Source organism: Drosophila ficusphila, unplaced genomic scaffold (genome assembly GCF_018152265.1).
Source record: "Drosophila ficusphila isolate 14025-0441.05 unplaced genomic scaffold, ASM1815226v1 contig_198, whole genome shotgun sequence".
NCBI lineage: Eukaryota > Metazoa > Arthropoda > Insecta > Diptera > Drosophilidae > Drosophila > Drosophila ficusphila.
The window spans coordinates 9,989,405-10,010,064 of NW_025064092.1; the positions used below are offsets into that span (position 1 = coordinate 9,989,405).

The 20,660-nt window shown below is 44.3% G+C and overlaps 2 protein-coding genes across 5 annotated transcripts in view; both read right to left on the bottom strand.

Moving 5' to 3' along the window:
• The window catches only part of LOC108092821 (interference hedgehog), a 29,181-nt gene extending 26,406 nt beyond the window's left edge, over positions 1-2,775 (bottom strand). Inside the window, exons 1-2 of one of the 4 annotated variants that reach the window (XM_017192625.2) lie at positions 2,757-2,775; positions 1,177-1,261 (exon numbers count right to left, since the gene is read on the bottom strand). The gene's annotated coding sequence lies outside the window, so the exon portion shown is untranslated. Of the gene's footprint in view, positions 1-1,176; positions 1,262-1,634; positions 1,965-2,756 lie in introns of those variants that run through there. The other 3 variants (XM_017192624.2, XM_017192622.2, XM_017192623.2) reach the window with 3 other exon arrangements.
• A 101-nt stretch (positions 2,776-2,876) lies between these two features.
• The window catches only part of LOC108092818 (basement membrane-specific heparan sulfate proteoglycan core protein), a 76,756-nt gene continuing 58,972 nt past the window's right edge, over positions 2,877-20,660 (bottom strand). Inside the window, 19 exon segments of the mRNA XM_017192596.2 lie at positions 2,877-3,619; positions 5,266-5,413; positions 5,645-6,061; positions 6,123-6,823; positions 6,893-7,359; positions 7,437-7,895; positions 8,014-8,286; positions 8,458-8,684; positions 13,214-13,388; positions 13,561-13,807; positions 13,910-14,363; positions 14,522-14,931; positions 15,065-15,242; positions 15,676-15,938; positions 16,072-16,672; positions 16,944-17,124; positions 17,199-17,341; positions 19,536-19,650; positions 19,652-20,617. Of these exon segments, the coding sequence (XP_017048085.1) occupies positions 3,577-3,619; positions 5,266-5,413; positions 5,645-6,061; positions 6,123-6,823; positions 6,893-7,359; positions 7,437-7,895; positions 8,014-8,286; positions 8,458-8,684; positions 13,214-13,388; positions 13,561-13,807; positions 13,910-14,363; positions 14,522-14,931; positions 15,065-15,242; positions 15,676-15,938; positions 16,072-16,672; positions 16,944-17,124; positions 17,199-17,341; positions 19,536-19,650; positions 19,652-20,617 (6,468 nt within the window). The 3' untranslated portion in view covers positions 2,877-3,576.

The window sequence follows — 20,660 nt, forward strand, 5'->3', positions numbered from 1 at the left end:
TTGGGATTGGGAATGGGAATGGGAGCGATGACGGTGATGATGATGATGCCGATGCTGATGCTGCTTGGCGTGTTTATTTTTGTTTGGACCCAGAGACCTTTTTGTTTGTCTGCATTTTCGATGAAGAACAAGATGGAGCAAGGGAACTGAGTGTCTCAATGGGCCACAATCGAAAGTAATAATGAAATCCCATCAACAACGAGACAAAGGCTCTCCTCTGACCATTCTCATTCCCATTCCAATTCCCATTCCCATTCCCATCCCACTTCCATTCCTACTTCCAAGCCCATTCCCTTTTTGGCCTGCAGAATGAGACGACGACACTTGCCTTGATTTTTATTGTTGGACTTTTCCTTTCCCCCTCAGCCCTTTGATTTATTGTTAGCGGGAACGGGCTGGAAAATAGGAATGCTCTTTGGCTTCGGTATTGGTTTTAGCCAACAGTCCGGTTCTCTGGATATATCTCTGTATCTCTTTTTCTCCCGGATGATCGTGTTCTGTGCCCAGCTGCATGTTGCATCCCGCTCTCTCGCCTTTTGCCAATACCAACAAAAATGTGCGTTCTCGAACTACAGCTGAACTTCACTAAGAGTGACAGTTTATAAATAGTTTAAAACAATAACTAAGCCTTAGGGTACACTTGCAGTTCCTTTTATCCCAAATATTTGCCCGAGATATAGAAGCCATTCAAGTGGAAATAAAGTTATGTTACCTAACTCTTTAAATTGGGGTTATTTTATAATGCCCAGCACAGAGACAGTTCATTAATGTTAAATACGAGCAAATAAGCGGGAATGAAGGATGGTCCTTTCCACCCAGCCCCACCCCCTCAAATGACAGGTTTGGCTCTCGACTTTCTGGTTTCTGTACGCGCTGAATTTGATGCGCAACACTTGTTATTTTTATTTTTGTTGGGGGCCAGTTGACGCATAAAAGTAACGGCAGTTGGCAATTGGCCATTGCACATTGGCCATCGCCGTTGGCCAAAAAAGGACATAGCCACATGGCCATCGCGAAAAACTTGTCAACTGGAATCGATCGATATGGCAGTGGTTATGCGAAAAGTGGGCGGTGGGGGGGGGAGGGGGGTGTCGTCTGATTTACGGACTTTTACGGACTATGCTGACCAGATGAACTACTTTCGAGCCATTGGCAATTTACCGTTTTAAAACTCACCTGCTGCCTGCTGCAATTTCAAAGGGCTGTTAAATCCTCTACACTCCTCTCCTTTTCGCACCGATCCCCGTCTCTTTGTCGCACGCTAAACGAACGGTAAATATTTTGATTAGATTTTGATCACTTGACGCGGCATTCTTTGCGATTTTTCTCATCAGACAAAAAACAAGTAGTAAAAGAACAATAAGAGCCGAGAGGAAAGGCAACCCAAATAAAATAAACCTATTAAAATTTTATGGCATTTTCAAAGCCTTTCAAATAACACACACGAAAATACGGTGATTGGCATCAATTTAAATTGAATTTCGTGGCCCTTAGTCACATCCGCTGAATGTACGATATACGGATATCTGGGGATCTGGGGATCACTCGTCCATTTCCCCGCAATTTGACAAACATTCGAAAATTATTGATGCTCCGCCGAGACCATAATTTATAGTTATTAGGTGTTTTCCTACCCGACGCCGCTGCCTTTTTAGCCGGTTGCCGTTTTAAAAATAAAAACAAACTTGGCACACGCACTTTTCTCGCTCGCCTTCTCTCGCACCGGGAATTTGTAGACGACTTGGGCACTTCTTAATTAAAATGCAGCTAAAGGCTGAAACACTCACAGGCTTTTTTGAAACAGCAAAAAAAAGGGTAAACAAATACAGGTAATTAGCACTACGCGGGCGCCAAGGGTTACTAATATATTCCTCCCGTATTTTCCAGCGCTCTCTGCTCCGCACACACGTCTTTCTTGATCGGCGACGAAGCGAAGGTGCTGCGCTGAGCCATGGTAGAACAAGTATAAGGTGGTCTCGTCGGTCCATGGTAGAATGAGTATGAGGTGGTCTCGTCGGCTCCGAGAGCGCCACCCGAACGTTGACGGGCTGAAACTGAACCACTCGTTTTTTTCCGCTAGAGGCGCTTTTTTCAACCTGGCTAACAGAAACTTTAAACTTTGAAAGACGTTTTCCCCCCAAAACGTGAAAATTCGCTAAGGCGACCCGAGGGAGCCACCCGATCGTTAAGGGACCCGAACGATGTCAGTTAGTCCGTAGACAATACTTAGAATGAGTGCGAGTGAAAGGGTGTTTTCTCATAAGTGCGAAAGAAACGGCAATAGTATCTGTTGTTTAAAATAGCCAAGCTGTTGGCTAACAGAAATACACGTTTCTTTACATCTCCCAAGCAGCGACAGAGCCCGATTTATAGGCGAAAAGGGGGAAAATTCTGCCACTGCTCAGAAATGTAAAAAAAAAAATTGTTCCTGTAAGATTTCTGTTAAAAAACGAGACAGAGAGAGAGAGAGAGAGAGTTGGAGGCTGCGCAAGTGGTGGAGGCTGCGCAAGTGACTTCTCTTTGCAAGAGAGTGAATGAGGGGAGAGTCCTTAAGCTCTCCAATACACTCTGCCGAAACACGTGCTGAAATGTAAATACTTTTAAAGGTCTAAGTTGCTAACTCTTTCTGGCCATGTTTTAACTCACTATCTACCTTGGTTGAAACTTTATAAACTTGGCTCATACATACATATATAAAACTTTCTTTTTAAAGACATTTTTTAAAGTTAATTTATAGGATATAAAAATATATTTACCTTTGTCCTGGAAAGTCCTTTAAACATATTGTTAAACATGCAAATGTAATGAAATTTTGATTGATGAGTTTTATGATTGATTGATGATGAGTGCCTCCCAAATTTAAACACTGTCCAAAATATTCTTGATTTCATTTTAATATATATCTTCTGCTTTTGTTTTTTATCCACTCGACGGGTTTCGTTCGTTCACAATAGTTGCATTCATAGTATTTCATTTATCGTAAATATGATATCAATTGGTATTTATTTAATAACTTGTGTGTTTGAGTGTGTGTGCAGGGCCAATTTCCGATTTCCGATTTCCAACATTAAACACTGGGTTTACAAAAAACGACTCATACCATATTCATAGTTTTAGGCTAGGAAATAAAATAGTATTTAAAATTCCTTCACTATTGTGGTTGTTGTGGTTGCAGTTGGCTAGTATGCGTTGTTGTTGCTCGAGTTAGTTAGTTAGTTCTTAGGGTTCTAGGCTTTATCTGTATTATCTTTACTATTTGCATTACTTGCATTATTGTTTCTGTTTCGTTTCACTTCTCGCATGGCGTTTTTGTTAAATAAATGTTTGTGATATTTGCTTTTCTCTTGTTACAATCTTTAACCTAGGCTTAAGGATCAAAGAAGCAATTGTAGTAGAAGTGATCGTTTCTCTCTTTCTTTTTTTGTTTTCACATTATCTGCTTTCCATATAATATTCAAATTTTTTTGTGGTTTTGCTTGGGGCTTATGCATATGTTGTATATGTATATAAAAATTTTGTTTTTGTTTCTTTTGTAATGGTTAATTAAAAAGCTAATTTCGGTTGCTGGTTGTATCCTCATACGACTGGCGGCTCGGTTCCACCCAAGGGTTCGTCGTTACTAGTAAAATCAAAGATAAAGTAAAATAAAAATTAATTAACAAAAAATACGAACAAATATATAATAAATAAAAATGAAATGAATGGTAAAAGATTCAAATAAATTAATATTTATAGCCCCCAAAAATGATATCGAAAACATAAGGTTAGAAATCCCAGAAATAGGAATTATTTGCAACTATAATGCATATATTAAGAGTTGTGTAAAAGTTGTTTAAAAGCCTGGCCAAACGACATTTTCAGACTTTGCCTCAACGCGAAGAACTTTAATTTCTTCGAAAGGTTCCATATCAATACATATGTACTTGTGTATATAAGGTATGAATTTTTTTGTATGATTTTAAGCATTAATTTAAGTACGGGTAAGTGAGCAACTGTGCGTTTCAGTTCTATCGATCTGCTTTGGTTGGAATAATATTCTCCTGCATGAAATAATAATTAAACACAGTTGGAGTCAGCTTTTTGAGGTTGATTGAGATCGGGTTAAAATAAATGCATTCAAGTACATAATTCAACTTAAACGCACTGCCCTCGAATGTTATTATAATGTTTAAGAGTGTTTATAGCTATGGTCACAAAGCAAGGACAGCTTCGACTACCTTTTACGTTTATGTTCGATTACCTATCTATGAAAGAGTTTTATACTATATATATATATAGTTGGTGTCTTGTGGTAGTATAGCTTTAGAGTTGTGTGCCCTGAGCTTGGCTTCGAAACAAGAACAATCCAACTATAAGTGACTAACACTAGATTAGGTTTGTAACAATACCGTATATGTTCGATTCGGTGCTAATTAACTAGAAAAAAAAACACACTTAAAGTCTTAGTATCCTTTGGGATGGCTTATTACTAAACGATTATCTACGTTTGTTTATCTAGCTGCGGTTCTAACTATACTTTGTATACTATAACATGATATTCTGCAATGATATGGCACGATAATTTCAATTGTAACACTCTCAATGCTATATTACTATATGGGTTATACGGCTAAGACACTATGCAGATTTTTGAATATGGGCAATAAAAAGAGAACAGGAATAATTATTTTGAATATTTTAATAATACTCAAAGATAATTAACCAAAAAGAAAAATGAGAAGAAGAACATTGTCCTACTGGTCTAAGCATAGAGTCATAGCCGCCTATATTTTAGTTTAACAAAAATGGAACAAAAAATTCGATTAAGATTCCTTTCGCATTAAAGAAAGGAGTTGGGATGCTTCAAGTCAACTGCCATCGATTAACGATGACCCTGCCTGACTCGATATATTTCCCGTTAAGACCCCGATAAGTTGAGCTTAGCTGGGGGCGTCTAGCAGTCAAAGTGAGATCATCGATGAACGATAATTCAAAAGGACGATCGATGCACCCAGGGATAGGGATAGTGCCACTCGATGTGCCTTGCTGGTGATAAACTGGTTGGTCTTGGGACGCGGATAAAATATATGCACCGGTGGTGGGTGATCCAGTTCGTCGAAGAAACTCAGATCCTTGCCATCTAGATGGTTATCCATCACAACATCATCACCGATCTCCTGGTGAACAAGGCTAGAAGGATTCCACAGACTAATCGCAGCGGGCGGGGATCGATGAGTGACGAAAGCTGGGGTTTTGTTATTTTTAAGAAAGGTGTAGTCTACTTACGCGGGACACACGTTGACATTCACTCCATTAATGGCAGCTGAACTAAGGTTGATTTGGCCCACGGTTTCGCCTTCGACGACCACAATGCAGCCATTAAAGTTATAATTGTAGCGGTTACCCGTGAACAAAGCAATATTGGGAACGCCACCTGGAAAAAAAGAAAAGGGTATTCAGTTAAATGTTTTCCTTAATATAAAGAAGCCAATGTAGAGCAACATATTTAAATAGGTATCGATTTCTAAAGCTTCGTAAACAAGAAAGGCATACACAAGTATATGGGAAACGTTTAGTACACAAATTTTGAACCAAAAATTAACTTTAACTAATAAAAACTGACTCTTTTTGCTTAATATATTACTCATTATTTAGCAGCACTCACCGACGAACACATTGCCGGGCAGCTTCATGGTCTTCTGGCTGGTTGGACGGGTCTCACCCGAGTGCAGCATACGATCGACCTCCAGAATGGCGGTGTTGTCCACCCGCTTGGCGATCACAATGTGTCGTTCTCCGTTGTCCACGCGGGTATCGCTATTCCGGATGACAGCCTCCTCGCCATCGAGCCTCATCGAGTACTCCACATAGCCATCAACGACGGCGGCAGCGATGAAGTCCTGTCCGGTGTACTCCACTCCGGCCTCTTGGCCCCACCAGAACAGCAGGCCGTTCGCCTTGGTGGTGGTGAACACAATGCCGATGGAGCTGTACGACTGCTCCAATTCAGGATGGAAGTGGGTGCGATTCAGCTCGACGTACCCATCGCCGTGGAACGAGGCATTAAATCCCAGTTGGATGTCTGAAATATGATAGGTGGTTTGGGTTTTGTTTGTTAGGTATTGTTTCTTAGGTTGACTTACGCTCCTGGCAGTATCTGCCACTGAAGCCAAAGAGACAGGCGCAGATGGCCTCGCCCTCCTGTTCGCTGCAGCTGCCTCCGTTCTCGCAGGGATCGCTGGCACAAGGAGCGAACACGTATGGCTGCAGCTCATCCTCATGAGCCTCTGAGGATGGGAGCGGGATTTGTGGCTCAGTGTCGTTGTCTTCATCGGCTCCTATCTCATTGGTTTCCCCACAATTCTGGATGTTGGCCGCATCCTTGATGTCCGCCAACAGTTGCACAGCCTTCTGGGAACTGTAGAGCCTGGATATGCAACCATCGAAGCCCTTGGTGATGTTCACATCTCGGTTGATCTTGACCGTTGAACGATCGTATCCGCCCACGAAGAGCGGCGTCTTCAGGGATAAAATGCGATCTTGTCCCGGCGTCTTGGCCTTTCGCTCTGGTCCATCGCCCACCCGCAGGATTCCCTCGCCCAATCGCCGCCTAATCTCGACCCTTGTCCAGCGGTTCAGAGGCAGTGGCTCCGCAGATCGCACCACAACTGGATCCAAACGGGCGGCCGTATTGATGAGCAGCTCAACGTGCCCACCACGGAGTACCAGAGCCAAATAATCGCCGCTGGGCAAACTGGATTCCGCTGTGTACAGAATCACTGAGTCCTGCAAACTCGTGGGACGCAAGGAGAGCGTGATGTTCACTTTGGTCAGTTTCGGAGTTCTACGGGGAGCGGAAATCGGTAAAATAATTATTTAAGTCCTTTTTTGTGTGTGTTTACTGGTAACTCACTGGTAAGCGGCGAAGCTGTTCTCCTTGAAGTTCAGGCTGTGTTCGCTCAAATGCTCGATGTACTGGCATCGGTCGCCAGTTCGGTTCAGCGGACACAGGCACTCCATGTCACTCTCCGTATTCTCACACCTTCCGGCGCCGCACACTCCTGCCGTGCACTGGTTACCTTGGATGGCACAATCGCGTCCCGTCCATCCCGGCTGGCAGATGCAGGTGTACGCCTGCTCCGTCTGGCTTTCCAGGCACACGCCGTCGTTCTGGCAGGGGCCTTGGGTGCAGGGCCGGCAGTCGGTGATGCCCTCCTTGAACTTGGCCTCGCGGATCAGCTCCACGGTGCGTCCCTGCAGGGTCAATCGGCTGATGCAGCCGACGAAGCCCAACTGCTGACTAACCGCTTCGGCGGGCAGGAGCTCCCAGTTGGGCACTCCGCCAATGTACAGGTCCTCAATCAAATCAAGTTGAGGCAGCTGTTTTGGGGGACAAGAAATGAAGTCAAAAGTGTAAAAGTGTAATCCCGTTTAGGAAATAAGCTTTATGATCGTACCTGCTGAAGAGCGGGGAAGGCCACCGGATGCTGTTCGTCCACCTGGATGTATCCGTCCCTCCTGGAGCGGCTCACCCGAACGGTGTGCCACTCATTCAGTGCCAGCGGTTCCTCTGCTCGCACCAACAATGGCTTACCACCAAAATCGAAGCGGAACTCCGCGTAGCGATCCTTAAGCGACAATGCGATATAGTCACCGGTTCCGCGTGTTTGGCCATTGAAAAGCAACAACCCGTCGCCATTTTCCGGGCGGAATGTGAGCTCAAAGTTGAACTTGTACGAGGAGTTCGGAAGCGTGGGGAAGCTCATGTAGCTGCGTGGTTCCTGCCGGAACTGGGGAATCGCCCCCGTTACGACCAAAATACTGGGGAAGTCGGCCGTCTCGCCGTCGGCGTATACGGCTGTACAGATGTAGGTTCCGGCGTCATTTGCCTGCACGTTGTCCAGTAAAAGCTTCTCCTGCAATTATAAAGAAGTTATAAACATAATGAAATTATATATTGTCTTAAGCAAGGTTAAGAGCCTTAGCTTTCTAAAATAGTTATATAAGTTCATAAGTTAGGTTCCCGAAACTTACATTGAGTTGACTGCGACCCGCTTGAAGCTGTCCATATTGGCGAGACCAGCGGTGTGTGGGCTCTCTGGATTCATCGGCTCCACACTGCAACTGGGCATTACCGCCCACCTTGGCGTAGACTATCTTGGAGCTCTTCAGTTCATGGGGCTTGTCTTCCACCTCAAGTTCATAGCTGGTGGTGTAGAGATCTCCCTCGTCCGTCTTGCACTTGCATACATAGTTACCGGCATCGATCAGTTCCACGTCACTGAAGACCAGGCTGTTGCCCACTTGCTGCAGGGATTCAATGGAGTGAAGAAAAAAGTTAGAGAAGTTCAAAGGTCAGATGAATATTCACAAAAATAACTTAACTTTTAAAAGCACAAATATGCAAATGTAAGAAACAGTAATTCGGATCTTTTTAAGGAACACCTTTCTGAGGGTTAAAATGGAGATCGTACTCACCCGGACATGGTCGCTGAGTGGACTTCCATCGGCCCGTTCCCACACGACATCCGTGTAGGTGTCGTCGGAGGACTGGCACTCGACCTCGGTGGACTCGCCCACCCGCAGGTTCGACGATTGCTGGTCCAGTTTCAGGCTGTAGTCGCGATTCCTTTCCGGCGATTGTGGGGGCGTCGTTGGCAACGGCGGCGGCAGGTAGGCGGGGTTGTAGGGGGGCGGGGTCGCCGCTGATATCGCCCAACACAGCCACAGCCAAACGGGACACCAGATACACAGATACACATTGACAGGGGGCGACAGGTCGACAAGGACGACAAGGATGTTCGGCGGAACGTTCACAATTCAGCGACAATTCACAAGTGCATGGGTGCATGTGTTTTTATGTTTGTGTGAGTGTGTAGATATGTGTAGTGTGTGGGTGGAGTATTTGTGTGTGTGGTTTGATTCATGGAAATGGGAATAAGATAGTAAAAAATACACAGAAAGAGAAAACGGTTAGCAAAATAATAGGTCAAAAGTTGTGTCTCAAACAGAAAAAAGGCGATAATTATCGAACAAAAAGTTGCAATTGGTTATCGTTGAAAGGTTTATCGAAACTTTAATATTATGTTTATATTTGTCAATTAATTTGGTTCGATTCATATCGCACTTGGTTTTGTTTTAGTTTGTTTTTGATTTGGAATTTGGTTTCCTAGTTAGACAATACATAGATATACGATATACATTTAGAGAGAGCGACAGAAAGGGGTCTAGGTGAATTGGTGAGGTTGACTACTTTATGGAGCTACGTTTTTACTCAATACTGCTACGGATCGAATCACACAGAAAACGAATACATGTGGGGTTACGAATGGGGTCTTTTCGATTGGGTTTATTCTAGTTTTCGATTTAGATTTGTATCTCGAGTGCCGAATTCTACAGATTTAATTTGAACTTGGGTTACCGCTAAATCACAGGTGTTTCATTTCGGTTTCGTTTGAGTCACAGAAATACATAAAAGGGTCTATATATATACAGTTATTGATACAATTTACAAAATTTCGATTACATAACTATTGGTTTATCATGTGGATAAGAGTGCGCATATGTAGATGTGTTTGTGGGTCGGATCTGAGTGTATCGTATTATTTACACTACTTTTGTATGTTTAAGTTATAATGTTAGTAACAATGGCCTGCCGCATGCAAATTGACAAGTACATACATCCTCGGGTAAATATTGTTGAAATGCCAACCCGTTAACTCTAAGAGTATTTATTAATCGCTAGGCTAGTTTTTATAGTTATTTGTTGGATTTAAAGCTACATTAGCCCCTCAGAGTGCGTGTGAGCCGTTTCTTCCTTTTTACTTCTCGATTGAGTATGTAGTTTGGTGCTGTTGATCGGTTATCGCTGGTTATCCTTCATTCGAGTGCCAATTTCAATCGCTTCAACCCTACGATTTTGTGCACCCACGAGCAATACGAATTTATACAGCCAAAGAGATATAGAAGAGATAGTGGAAAAACAGATATCGGAAAGGATAGAGGGATCTAGGAAAGTGGAGAGGGGAGTTTGGGATTCGAATAAGTACAGTTGGGTATTAAATAGCGATACCGGGGCAGAGAGTGAATGAAAGCTTTTGCGGTGGTGGTAAAGAGAAAACTTTTGGACCAACCAAAGCTGCGCCTCCTCAGCTTTCGATCCTTGATGGTTGGTACTCTCCCTCCTGGCTTTTGATGCTTCTTCCAGCGCTTAAAGGTTCCAGATCCCGAGCCGGATTCCGACTTTCCGCTTCCCTTGCCGCCAGCGATGCAGTTGAACTCGTCCGAGTGATCCGTACAGTCGTAAATGCCATCGCACACCATGTTGGCCTTGATACAGGTGTGTGGATGGGAGACACACTTGAAATCGCTGGGTTGGCAGGCGTACGGGTTCGCCGATGGTCGGACTGTGGTGGGTCCAGAATTCAGGGGCTTTGATGGTGACAGTTTGCTGCTCTTGAAGTCTGCGACGTGTTTTTATTTATTTTTAATTTTCAGTATTTTCGGTAAGTTCAGTATTTCGGTAGTTTCGTTTTTTTTTTTTTTTTTTTTTTTTTTTTGCGGAATTAAATATTAGCAATAATTGACAGATTCCACAGCACTAAAGCCCTTGGTTAGTAGCAGTTCCTAACGCTTTACATACGTACAACTGAAAACCCGGGGGACCTAATGAACGTAACCTGCCCTTTAGTGTGGGTAATGCTACTGATTATTGGGAGTCCGTACATGCTGGAGGGGATATATTGGTGCTCTAGTATATAGTTGATGATCCATCGAGGGACTTTGTGCATTAGTGGACGTGGCGGGTTGGCGGGTTTCATTAAAGCAACTTTTTACAGGTTTGTTGTATTATTTTTGATTGTTTTTTTTTTTTTTTTTATAAAACTTCTATTGCTAGGGTTAGGCAGTACATAATACAGATTTAAAGATCATTATATTAATAATACAAAACAAATGCAAATCAAACGAAAAAAAAAAATTATAAACCAAAATAAAAGAATGAAAAGAAAATACAAACAATATTGATATCATATAATGGAGGATCGCTGCGATTAGATTTGGTTAGGCGGCGGTGGCTGAAACACACCTGCACAAATATACAAAACCATGCAGGGCGTGTCTTTCAGGGAGACGCCGCCCTTGAACCGATTGTAAGGATACTGGGTGGTTTTTCCTGCGTGGTCGTAGTCGCGTCGTTCGATTGATTGATTGATCGATTGATTGATTGATCGCGGTTGCATGCCATATCATTTAATTTGTTTGTGTTTTTTTGTGTGTTGTTTTTTGTTAACAGAGGTTCCGCCAAAAAGCGCACACAGTGTACCATGTATTATATATAGATAAACAGTTTATGTCAATTCAAGTCAAAGGGTAATTTAAAAATATTTCAACAAGCGCACATGTAAAAAAGTGGGAGAGAGAGAAGAAAAGCGTGAGAGAGAAAGAAATAAATATGAAATTAATTAATGTGTTCCATTTGCATAAAAAAGTAGGTGGAACTAAAACCTACATAAATCTGTTAAGGATTCTTCTTCAAACTGATTCTTCTGTATCTGACTGTTTGACTGATTTTATCTGAGTCAAGGCAAAAGTTGTGGTATTATTTACAATACTGAATTTGTGCTGGTTACATTCGTACGAGTATTTGTTTTCAGTGTGCAAATTTCGGTGCGAATTCGGTGATGATTTCGAAAGTCAAGAATTAAGTGGTGAACACAATGGTAGATTTTGTGCAGTGCTTATATTTTAAATAATTAACTTTGTCATTGGTTGACACTTATTAATACACAAAAACACAAACAAACAGTTGATAACCAAAACCCATTGGGAAAAAGACAATTCAAATTAGCAAATACCTAATTGGACTGAAACAAACAAACACCGGGGGCAGTTGGGGTAGGAAAAGTGGAGCCGACACCAAAATAATGCATTAATGTTAATAGGAACGCAACAAAGAAGGGCCAGAATCGGTCAACCGAAGCTCAGAATAATCTTGCAGAGCTTTATGTATATTTGTTTCTTGAAACGTGTAGTTAATTTATTTGAATTTTTAGTATACTTTTAAGATAAGCAGTACAGTTAAAATATCCCAATTATATAAAAGGCAATGTAAATGTGTTAAAATCCAATATTACTACGTATAAAAATAACCTGTACTTGTTGTAACACTTCGGACAGACAATTTAAAATATATATCCCTAACATTTGGCATCTGCAAGGTATTGGGGAAATAAATAAAAAGAATATGTTACAATTTGCTTTACACATTTTGCTGTGCCAGTTTTAATGTTAATATAAGGTTTTATTTTCACTTTTAGTGGGGTTTACTTAAATGTATCGTATTAAAAATGTTTTTGGCAGCCATTTTGGTAAGCTTAAGATTTATCAAGTTTTAGGTATGTTTGGTAAATATATATAAAAGTGTGCGATGGTGGTCTTTGGGGGTAAATTTCGTTTTTGTTTTTGTTCAGAGCTTAAATTTCTAGAGTTTCAATTTTAAAAGTAAAAAAAAATGGAATAAGAAATTTGGGAAATTCTCGGATTTGGACTTTGCATGCAATGGACTTGTATTAAACATGTATGACAATTGTCTCGTTTTTAGATTGTGGCTCCGTCACCAGTTTTGACAATGATTTCGATATTTGTTTGCTTGATCATTTGTTATATACAGAGTGTGTATTTGTAGGACCCTAAAACCGCTTCTTATAGTGCTAGACATAGATGTTGTTTTAGGTGTTTAGGTAGGGACTGACAGTTTCTGCTTGCGTATATACAGGATTTGTTCTGCTTTCGATTTCGTGGTTTGGCTTTTAAGTTTAGGTTAACATTGATGTGTTTATATATAGGCGTCTTTGTATATATATATATATATATATAGGGTGGGGAATTAGTAAAATCAGCGAACAATCAAACCTGCTTAAACAAAGCCTAATCCTTGAAAATTCTTCTTCTCTTATTTTTAAGAAAGTTACTCTTTTCTTTTCTTTTTTTTTTGTCATTTCTTACTTATTTCGTTTCATTTTCGTGCTGGCCTAACAAAGGATTTGTTCAAATTTCTTTCTTTCGGAGTGAACTCATTGTAGAATGGGTCATTCGTTTTGTTGAAAATGGGAAGTACTTTTTTTCAGGGGAGAGATAGGAGGAGCTGGGCTTTTCTTGCCGGGCAAGACACCTTTTGACTGCGGAGTCGGAGATCCGGAAAGCCCAGAAAACCGAACGCGTTGCGATTACTCACTTAGTACTTGCAAATCGATGGAGACTGGAACCAGGTACTGCCTTCTGACCAGATCGTACGATTTGCAAATGTAGCGGCCCTCGTCTTCCGGTCGCAATTTGGTCAGCACCAGCACCGGACTGTTTGAGCGGGCGTTGTTCGGCAGAGCGGTGCCATCCTCACGGTACCAATCGAACTGAAACGGATATCGCCAATTATAATCGATTAATAATCGATTACGAATCAAAGCAATCTTGTTTAGTGCTATTGTACTATAAGATAACGTATATAGGCTTTAAACAATGTGTACCTTTAGTTTCGGAGCTCAAAAGGATTCTATATGGATTGAAACTTTTCTAAGATCTCACCTGGATATCGCCTTGCACCTCGCCGCCGTATTGGGTGGTCAAACTACACTTCAGCTGAATGCTCTCGCCCTCGCGGTGCCTCTGCACCTGGGACTGCGGAACTGGCTGGTATGGCCCGGTGGTCACCAACACCATTGCGGTCTCGGATCGGTTTCCATACGCGTTGGAGGCGGAGCATCGGTATCCACCGGCAGCCGCCGGGGTGATGGACTCGAAGCGAAGGAGAGAGCCCTCGATGTGAACCGAGCTGGTGGAGGTGAAAAAATGGGTATTGGTAGATTTAGGTGATGATTCCATCTTCAATGTATAGTATGTGTAGTATAAATGTATATATAGGTAGTGTTCTCACCTGGGCAGTGGTCGGTTATTATCGGTGGTCCAATGCACATCCTCGGGACGGACGTTCTCCACCTGACAGTCGAGATCATAGTTCTGGCCGGCCTTCGTCTTCAGGGGAATGCTGGGATAGAAGGTGATCCTCGGCAGGGGCAATTGGACAAGCTCCCTAATCACATAAGCGGCCACATTGCCGTCGCGATCGAGTCCATTGCAGCGGTACTGACCCAGGTTCTGCTCCTCCACGTACACAATCACCAGACTGTTCCTCCTGATGTAGGCGTTTGGCGGCAAGGGCGCTCCATCCACGCGCTGCCACTGAGCGGTCAAGTGGTGGTTGATCTCGCAGGTCAGGGTCACGTTGGCGCCAAACTCGGTGGACAGGCGCTCATTGTTGCCGGATGGCGGGCTATAGGGTCGCTGCGTGGGGGAGTAGGGCAGCCTGGGATCGGTTTCCACGTCGGAATCTTGATTGTAAATGTAAACGGAGTTAAAAAGGAGCTTTCGAACTTAGTCTGGGATGAGTTGACATATGATTGACGAACTATAAAATTTCCTTAAACATGCGTATTAAACCCCGAACCTTGAAACCCAGTTTCTTGGTTCGTTTCAACTGTTGACTCACCTGCTCCGATGTCACCCCTCTTGGGCTGCACGTCCACGCGCACGTGGAACACATCATTTCCAGCCTCATTGTAGCCAGAGCAGGTGTAGATACCCGCATCCGCCTGGGTGACGCGGTAGATCTTCACCACGGCCGTGTTGCTTATTCCCGAATCGCCGAATGCCGATGGCCGATATCCCGAACGCTCATTGGGTTGGCTCCATTCGACGGACGGAGTGGGGACTCCACTGCCGACGCATTCCAGCGAGAGTTCGTCGCCCTCCGTGAGGCTAATCGTGTTCTTGTTGGGCATCACCTGCACAATGGTTGGCTCCTGAACGGAAATGGAGGCCACGGCACTGGCCTCGCCCAACATGTTCTTTGCTCGACACTCGTAATCGCCGGCGTCGGCAACCACAATATCATCGATCCTGTGGGTAGTGATAAAAACCAAGGAAGATTAGTTCAACAGAATCTATGTATGTACATTCATGTATCTATGTATATTAGGTTGCTGCAAAGAAGCAGTTGATGTTAATTGAATACTGAATACTGAATACTTACAGGAGGTAGCCGGGGTAATCGATCTTGTGACGCGGCGACAGCGGTTGGCCGTCCACTCGAACCCACTCCACGCTCGGTTCGGGAATGCCCTGAGCGGTGCAGTACAGGGATCCCTGAGCGCCCACCACAACTGTTTGCTGGAGCGGCGGTTCGATCTTAACGCTCGGCCGCTCCCGGGCTGCAAACAAGTAAACGACAGTGGTGGCACCAATTAGTATTAGGATCAGACTGTGCGGACCTGTCTTATTACCAACTCCACTTTTATGCACTTGCATGGCAAAGTTTTGTGTTTAAGTTAGATCAAAGGGGTTGGGGTTTGATTTGCAAATTTAAATGATATAAATAATATTCGGGCGGATAATTAGTGTTTGTGAGGGAAGAGAAACAACAAGACGAGACAGAGCAAAGGGCATAGTTAGCCTGAGTTCATTTTCGGGCGAAGAATAGAAATTCATTGGGAACTTAAAGGATCAAAATATATATAAGAGAACCCCTGCTCCGTAGAAAATCAAAGAGTTCTTGGCTTATTTCGATCTATACAAGCTTGACTATCAGAAACAGTAGCTGATACTTAGAGGTATATAGAGTATCCCGGATCCCTGATCACTTACGCTCAATATCGATATTCGTGCTGGACTGGTCCGATCCGTGGGAGTTCTGGGCGAAGCAGGAGTAGGCGCCGCGGTTCTCTTGCCGGGCGCTGTAGATGGTCAGCACGTTGCCGCTGATGCGCACATTGTCGGCCAGTTGGTCGTGCACCTTGGCCCACTTGATCGAGGGATGCGGAGTTCCACTGGCCTCGCAGGTGATGCTGTAGTCCTGGCCCTGGTCAATGTTGATCTGCTCCTCCAGCGGCACGATCTGCGGCTTGGCGCTGTGGAAGAAGAGAGGGTCGCGGTTTATGAAACTGTAAGGTATCGTATATAGTTCTCAATCAGTATGATTGCTGCTGTGCTTTCTGAATACATTCCATGTGGTTGGAAGAACACGTTGATATTTCAACTCACCCGTTTGATGGTTCGCGCCTTTCGATGTAGACACGGGCGTTCTCGGTGTAGTTGCGATGGGTGCGGGGATCGTAGGCCACACAGGTGTATGTTCCGGAGTCGCGGGCACTGGCGTCCTGCACCTCCACGGAATTGTCAATGACATAGACGTTGCGGGAGGCGGTCGACGACAGTGGGTAACCGTTGCGGGTCCAATCGTAGCGCAGAGAGGCAACACTTGTGAACTGGCAGGATAGACGGAAGTTGTCGCCTTCGTAGGCGTTAACCTCCTCCGGCTGGATGTACAAACGATCCCGCGGAGGCGGCGGCGTGGGGTGGCTACTCTGGACATAGACGACCACATGGCTCTCGTCCCGATTCAGACCATTCTCTGCCTGGCAGCGGTAGCGGCCCTCATCCGACTTCCTCGGCGAATCAAAGATGATGCGGTTGTTGTAGGTTCGTGTACTCTGGGCATCCGCCTGGCCGTCCACCCGAGTCCAGGTGACGGTGGGCGGTGGGTTGCCGACCACCTCGCAAACAATCTCATTGGGCTGGTACTCCTCGAAGGTCACGTGGTTCGGCAAATTGACTATCTGAGCCGGAGAGCGCTGGCCATCCTCTATAGGTGGTGTTTGGGGTTCAAAAAAAGTAGAAAATTCAAAATGTGTTTAAATAAAATAAATATCAAAAAGAATAGTACAACAATAATTTCTACACCTTGGAAACATTTAAGGTGCCTACAGTGGGCTCTTGTTAACATAAAATCATATACTTTAAGTACCGTATCGTGCCAGCATTTCCTTGGCATATCCTTTGATATATGCGGCATTTAAAAGGTCGTGATTATGATTACTTATTGGTATGTTAAGGGTTAGAAAACTAATACTCACGTGATATGGTGATCGAGACATGGTCCTTGAAGACGCGAGCGGTCTCGTTGTTGACGGCCTGGCAAGTGTAGACACCGGAGTCGCTGATCTGCAGGTTGTACAGGTGCAGTTCGCCGCCTTGAATTTGATTGTTGTCGGGCAGCTGACTGTTCTCCTTGTACCAGTTAACGATGACTGGGGCCTGGGCAAATGGAAATCGAGAAGGTAAAGTTGTAGTTGAGTTGGTAAGTCGGTAAATGGGATTCTGCGACTCACATCGCTCCAGCGCATTCGACCGCTACAGCTGAGGGTCAGTGATCCGCCCACGGGCACAATTGTGATCTCCGGCTTTTCGATCGACACGATGATTTGGGTGCGCACTGGGTCCTCGGTAGTTGGGATGATTGGTTCGTAAGTTTCTACGGTAGCGGGGAACATCGATTAGACAAATGCATTTACACTCCCGGAAGTTCCCACAATATGACTTCCTTACGATGTGAGAAAATCCTTTGTACGTAAGCCGAGTTCTCATCTGACTTTTCGATTTAAATCAAGGGAATAGGTAAACAGGGGGATACACATAAACACTCCCACCTTTTGTCATTAAAATTGTAACAGAAAAATGCTTCAGATGAGAACTAAGCTCTTCGAAAAAGGCCTTCAAAGATTGTTAGTGACAGGTGGTTGCGGTTTAATGACTCCTAATTGAGGTCACGAAGTCAGGGGATACATATTTGGGGTGTAGTGTTTCGGATTTTCCATCCCGAAACCGGGATCACGTTGGATGCCCTACAACTCCGAGGGTTAGGCGACAGATTGGGAAACAAACACGGAGATAGTGCGTTCCAGAACTTTTTAAGTACATTAAAGGGGTTAGTCTGCGTTTCTAAAAAAAACTATATTACTAAAACAGAAAACTTAAAAAATAGGTTCAGTTGTTAAAAGTCGATTTATCATCTATTTTTAAATTTTTCGTATTTTAGTTTAAGTAACTTTACTTCATAGCATGAAATGTTTTGATCTTGTTATTGATAGTTTTCAGTCACTTGGGTCAGTTTACTTAAAAGCGAATTTAAACGTGAAAGTTACTTGTTAGTCAAAATTTAAATTGGTTCTTCCTGCCACGTTTGGTGGCCCAAAGTTATGAAGCGCACTATACACTTGCGAATACAGATTCTAACCGGGATTAGTGGCTATGAGTATCTATGGTAATTTCATGAACTACTTGAGCGTGTTTCTGGGCCAATTTTCGTTGGCTTTAAGACCGCCGACATTATAGACTGCAACTAGTATACAAAAACTATATAATACACACAAAGACAGAGGATCAAGAGAGTTATCGATGGGCTGAACGAAGAGGATTCGGAGGATCTGAGTCAGTAGAGTTCGACGTCTGTACACAGAGAACAAAGACTACTTTGAGGTAAGACAATTACTAAGACACATAGACTAGCTAAGTGGTTTTAAGATGACCGAAATATCAGACACAGAGTCAGAGAAGGAGAGTCAGGGATAATGAAGGATCTAACCCATTTACAAGAGTCTGGGAAGTTTCCCAGCTTGGTCTACTCGGGGTTTAGCTCACAAATACTTGTATACGAGTTAGGTTCGCTCTACACACACATATATATTTTTACATAGATCTAGGCTGAAATGATACTATATAGAGTGGAGTGTGGAGTGGAGTTTTAGGTGTGCTGGTGTGAGAGATAGAGGTACGAGTAAAAGGGAAGCAACAGTGGTGGGTGGCATTCTGCAGACGGCAGAGTGGTTTCAGTTCGGTGGATCGGAGAGTCTGGAGCGAACCTCGCGATGGACAGCCGTAGCGCAGCTTTGTCATATTTCCTATGATTCTGTTGCCCTTATATATCTGCAGGGTGTCATTGAACGATATTGTCTCGTTCGGTGCGATATCGAATTGAAAGCCGCTGCAACAGAATCCCCTGCTTAAATCACATATCTGGGGCGGTTCTTCGATAATGGGCGATGTGTCTAGAATGTGGATGGATGGGATGTTTGTTGGTTGTGGTGATTGCAATTTATAAATTTTGGTTTTGGTTTTTTTTTTTGTTTTTGGTTTGTAATTTCATTGTCGAATTGAAATCGGTTTAAGAGTTAATGGTTGTGGAGGAGAAGGAATGACAAAAACAAAATCCGAAAGAAAGGAGAAAGTAAATAAAAAAGGTAAGAACTTGCTAATCGGATGTTCCGATCCTTTGATACCCGCAGCTCAGATTATGCATTTGATATTACATCGAAAAGGTTCACCTTTTTTTTCAACTTTAAAATGTTAATCTTAATGGAGATGCAGTTGGAAAGCAAATTTCATAAATCTGAGCGGGTAGTTAAAGCTCATATAGACTAGGGGATAGGAGAGACTTCCTTCTGCCTGTTACATACATCTACACGAATACAATGTTCCCTGGAACTCGAACTTGGACCTGGGAGATTGCTTAAAGTACGAGTACGTTATCTGGAGAGTATTCCATGTAGTTCGGTATGCATAAGCAAGGCTTGAAGGTCAGTGATTGAGAGTGGGAAGAACGATGGATGGGCAAATGCCTAGTAGGACGGGGAGATTTTAGAGTTCTCTACCTCGAGTTAAAAACTTACCAATTTCGCGACAGCGATCTCCCTTCCAGCGCGGCTTGCACCGACACTGGACATAGCCGCCGCTGACCAGACCGCATGATTCGGTGTTGGATGCCTCGCATGGGCACTGGCTGCAAGGAGCCGCTGGCATTGCGGTAGTAGAGTGGGGCGCAGGTCTCGCAGGAGTTGCCCGTGTAGCCGGCTGGGCACTGGCACACCTCGAGATCGACGGCATGCGTAGCTCCGGGCGTCCTTACGGTCACCGCACTCTCCAGGATCACGTTGCCGATCGACGTCTTCTGCGTGGGCACCGAGGGCGTGGCTCGGATAAGGATGTGCTGGAGATCCGTCAGGACAGTCATGAAGTCAGACCGGCTGGCCTGTCGCGATGATCCGCGATCTATTCTCTGCCAGTGTTCGTCTTCGTGGAGTCGCACGCTATACTCCTCCAGATCGTCACGTCCGTCGGGTCGAGACCAGATGAGCTTCAGCCCGTTGCCAATCAGCACCACATCCTGACCGGGTTGATAGCTGCCGTACGACTCGACCACAAGGGTGTACTGCAGAAGGCCGCCGTACGAGAGCAGCTGGTTGCCCAGCACGCTGCCCCTCAGACTCCAGTATTTCGGCAGGTAGGTGGTGTGCGTGTAGGTGAACATGTTTCTGGGGATGTCGTTAACCAGGTCCTCCGTGGTCTCAATGTCTCCGTTTTCGTTTGTGATCAGTGGAGGGTTGGAAATGAAGTCCACGGGAATGAGCTGGCGGTAGAGAGCCGCCGAATGGCACTGGCTCGACAATCCGGAGCAATAGCACTCCTTGCAGCCGGCCGCATTCTGACCGGACAGTCCGTAGGTTCCGTCGCGGCACTGATCGCATCGGTCGCCAACAACATTCGTCTTGCACTCGCAATAGTCGTCGCGGCAGTTGATAGTTCCCTCCGGGTAGCAGTAGACGCTGCACTCTGCAGTCTGATTGCCCGGTGGTGGCGGACGCGGCGGCTGGTTGGAAGGTAGGCAGTCGTACGGACTTCCGCGGGTGGCATCTCCCGTGTAGCCAGGGGCGCATACCTCACAATTGGGTCCGTCGGTGTTGTCATCACAGCTCTGAAAGTTCAAAAAGAAAAGGGAGTTAAGGGTGGTTCCAAGG